The sequence below is a fragment of the Limulus polyphemus genome, unplaced genomic scaffold, assembly GCF_000517525.1.
Source record: "Limulus polyphemus unplaced genomic scaffold, Limulus_polyphemus-2.1.2 Scaffold55, whole genome shotgun sequence".
In the NCBI taxonomy this organism is placed as follows: Eukaryota; Metazoa; Arthropoda; class Merostomata; order Xiphosura; family Limulidae; genus Limulus; species Limulus polyphemus.
In genome coordinates, this window is record NW_013665665.1 from 1222896 (window position 1) to 1226292 (window position 3397).

The 3397-nt window shown below is 31.1% G+C and overlaps 1 protein-coding gene across 2 annotated transcripts in view; it reads left to right on the top strand.

Moving 5' to 3' along the window:
- Positions 1 to 1734: 1734 nt before the first annotated feature.
- Positions 1735 to 3397, top strand: part of LOC106463757 (Down syndrome cell adhesion molecule homolog) — an 88400-nt gene continuing 86737 nt past the window's right edge. For both annotated transcript variants that reach the window (XM_022391773.1, XM_022391781.1), the window contains exon 1: positions 1735 to 1983. In XM_022391773.1, the coding sequence (XP_022247481.1) occupies positions 1923 to 1983 (61 nt within the window). In that variant the 5' untranslated portion in view covers positions 1735 to 1922. The remainder of the gene's footprint in view (positions 1984 to 3397) is intronic.

Sequence of the window (3397 nt, forward strand, 5' to 3'; positions counted from 1 at the left end):
GCTAATAGATAGATTGAATATAATTTTAAAAAAGGGGAAAAAAATCAACTTATGCTCCATCTACTTGAATTATTTCTTGAATATCATGTTCTTACGGACTTCGAATAGCGCTCCACTCGCAAACTGAGAGTGGCGGGATTGAAACAGTGCAGCGAATATATTCACCGTTCTAATCGTGGAGGCATTATAATATGACGGCCAATCCCAATAGTTAGAAGTGGGTGCTGCGTGCCAGTTGCCTCCCGTTTGATCGGCAGTAGCTTTGCCATAAAACAAAAGTAACTTTCAACCATATTTGTAAGCGCCTTCCTATGTACACTCATATGCTCTATTACAGGCCCATATCAGCTGCTGTCTTATTCCTGTACGTTTCCTCTTGATATCCTATTGATCTTATTATTATTATATCTTGCGTTACTCTAGTACACTTTTCCTTCCTTTATTATTCACTTATATGAATATATATATTACGAGTTTAATAAAGATTTTAATCATTCATGTCTCCACAAATCCCTTTACTTATGACTGGCTTCGATCTCGTTCGTCCATGAAATTCATGGTTTTGAATATTTATTCAATTAACAATTATGACTCTTTAACTTTTACCACGAGTGAAACAAATGCTACTATCATTGGCCTCGATTTTTCGCTAGAGGCTTTAAGTGCCAATTTAAAGTGTCTCAATTAAGTAACTCAGAAGAAGAACAGGTCAAAAAAGGGAGATCAAGGTAAATAGCTCAGAAATATAACACTGTATGTCCAAAGCATTTTGCTGGATAATCCTAAGAAATCGGATTCATCAGGTTTATTTCATCAACCGTTTTGACATCGTGTTTTTGTTTTTTGTTGTTGTTGTCGTTTTTCTTCAATATTTTAAAAGATACATCAGTCCTTGTTAAATGTATCAATGGATAACTTTAGAAATTGTAAAATATGTCTAGCTATATGCCTTTCCCCTATAGAATAATGCTAGGATAAAGATTTATTACAGTTCCTCTCTGTTCTTTAGTTCTCTTTTGGGTATAGTGGATATTTATAGTCAATAAAATATAGTACCACCCGTAAAAGGTAGTTTGTTGAAAGTCATTTTATCAGTCTTGTTTTTATTCTACTTTTTTATTATAATAATCAATACTAAACTGTGATCAAATCCCATTGCTCTTCCTTTCATCTAAATAAAACTAGGAAATATATTACGCTGAGCAATATAAACAAAATCAAGCATATTACCTTGATGATAGCTATTACTCTATGATATTGTAAATGATAAGGCAGTGCCATAAATCCTTGCTAGGAGCATTTTGACATATTAAGCATTTCAGTGAAAAAGGTTGCAGCTTAGTTTAGTACAGGCTCATTTTCACGATAACTTTTTTTTACAAGAATGCTCCTTTGAAAATGGACAATTTTTAGAAGTCCACATGCTTTGAAAAACATAAAGTTTGCAGATATATCTATATTATATTTTACGATTTCTTTTAATGCACGAAGAATTTGTCTAATATAACTTTAATAAAAACTTGAAGTAAGTGCAAATTAATATGTTTCTTCCATTCCAAAGTGCTTATACTGTCATGTGCGTTCCATAGATGCACTCACGTGATATTAAATGAACGAGCTCTGCCGCACGTAACAGCTTTCTCTAGCACGGCCAGCGATATATGTTTAGCTTGTATTAAGTTGAAGTCTATATAGTCGAGGGTAAGGAAGCAGGCTCGTGGCATCATCACGACCACGTTCACATTGAGTAAGCCCATGGAATGAAACAGACTCTTCAATCTCCGTGGTTAGAACGAACTGTTTACTGTGTTTCTACTCTGTAGCCAACCACCTGAGGGATAACAATCTATCCAACTCCCACGCATGTGCATTTATACGTATTTATAAAATCGTGTCGGGTTTCATGCTAAACCCAACTTTAGATGATGGTAATTCTTCCGTTTGTGTTGAGCATAGCTTGTATTGGATTGTGGGCCCCTAAGGGTAAGATAAAATTTTAAGCCTATTTTGTATTATATTTTACCATTTTTTCTACTGATTTTAATAAATATAAGAGTAATTATTGATTTTCATAAAATATAGACATTTTCAACAATGATTACCTCATAGTTACTACTGTTATTATTTAATATATTATGAAATATAAGTAATTTGTCATTTACTTTTCATTCTTATATATTTCTAGAATAATCTTCATTCTTGTATTTTACGCAGGAATATTTTACTCTCTGTAACTACAATTTACACTGTAAAGACACTCTTCATGGTATGTTCACAATGAAATACTATTGCAATTGATAATACGATTTATTTATCGTACCGCAGTGTATTTAAAAGTTATATCTCGGTATTATTTCTGAAAATCGTTCAGGAAGGTATATTAATATGAAAACTAGTGGAAACCAAAGATCAGTTTACTTTTTGTGACAAAGCAGAGAAACATCAAAAACGTTTTGTACAAGGGTTTCACTATATGTTTGTGTGATTACATTTGATTCACTTAAAACTTAAAATGATAACTAGTCCTAAAAATCCTAGAAATGCCAGACTTTAAGGACTGTTTTTTTCAAAAGGTATTTTAAGTCATAATGTGAAGCTAAGCTTAAGATCATAAGAATGGTGGTAAAAGGACTTAATAGACACAACGACAAAAAGTGATAATATAGTTATTGTAAATTATTTGATCATATGCCTTTAGTTTCGTGGTATTGTCAATTATAGTGATAACCTAAATATTTCAACTAACATAAAACCTTATGTTTATGAGGGTTTTTTTTTTAAATGAAAATTACGAGTTTCCGAAAGCACTTCTGAATTGTATGATGACAATAAACATACAACAGCTGTTTATTTGAGAAAAATAACAGTAAACCTCTAAGATGTTAGTTTCTTTACTGTCCCACGTTTTGTTTTTTCTTTGCGTTTTTTTTTTCACTTTTTCCTTGATTTTGTTGTTGTTGTTGTTGTCTCAGAAATAAAGAAATAGCTCTTAAAGTGGAACCCAAGAATCAAATATTGCGTAATAATTGAGAAACTATAAGGGAGATAATCATTGTTGCATTTCTTTTCGAACAATGAACGTTTCAAGATTGAATATTTAATGTATGAAAGCTTTATACACCTTGAATATTATAATAATAGTATCATGCAGCGAGTATAGTTTACATCTAGAAAATTGAATTTGCTCATTTTATAATATATATATATATATATATATACTTGTAGTCAGTGCTATTTATTACAAATAGACAGTCAACACTAATGAAACGATTATTATGATTATCAAATTGATAAAAATACATCGAAACTTTATATTGTAAAAAAGTCAACTTAAAAGTTAACAGAGAAGTAATTAATGCATTTTTAGTAATGTAACATGCTTGTTTTATGAAAATAA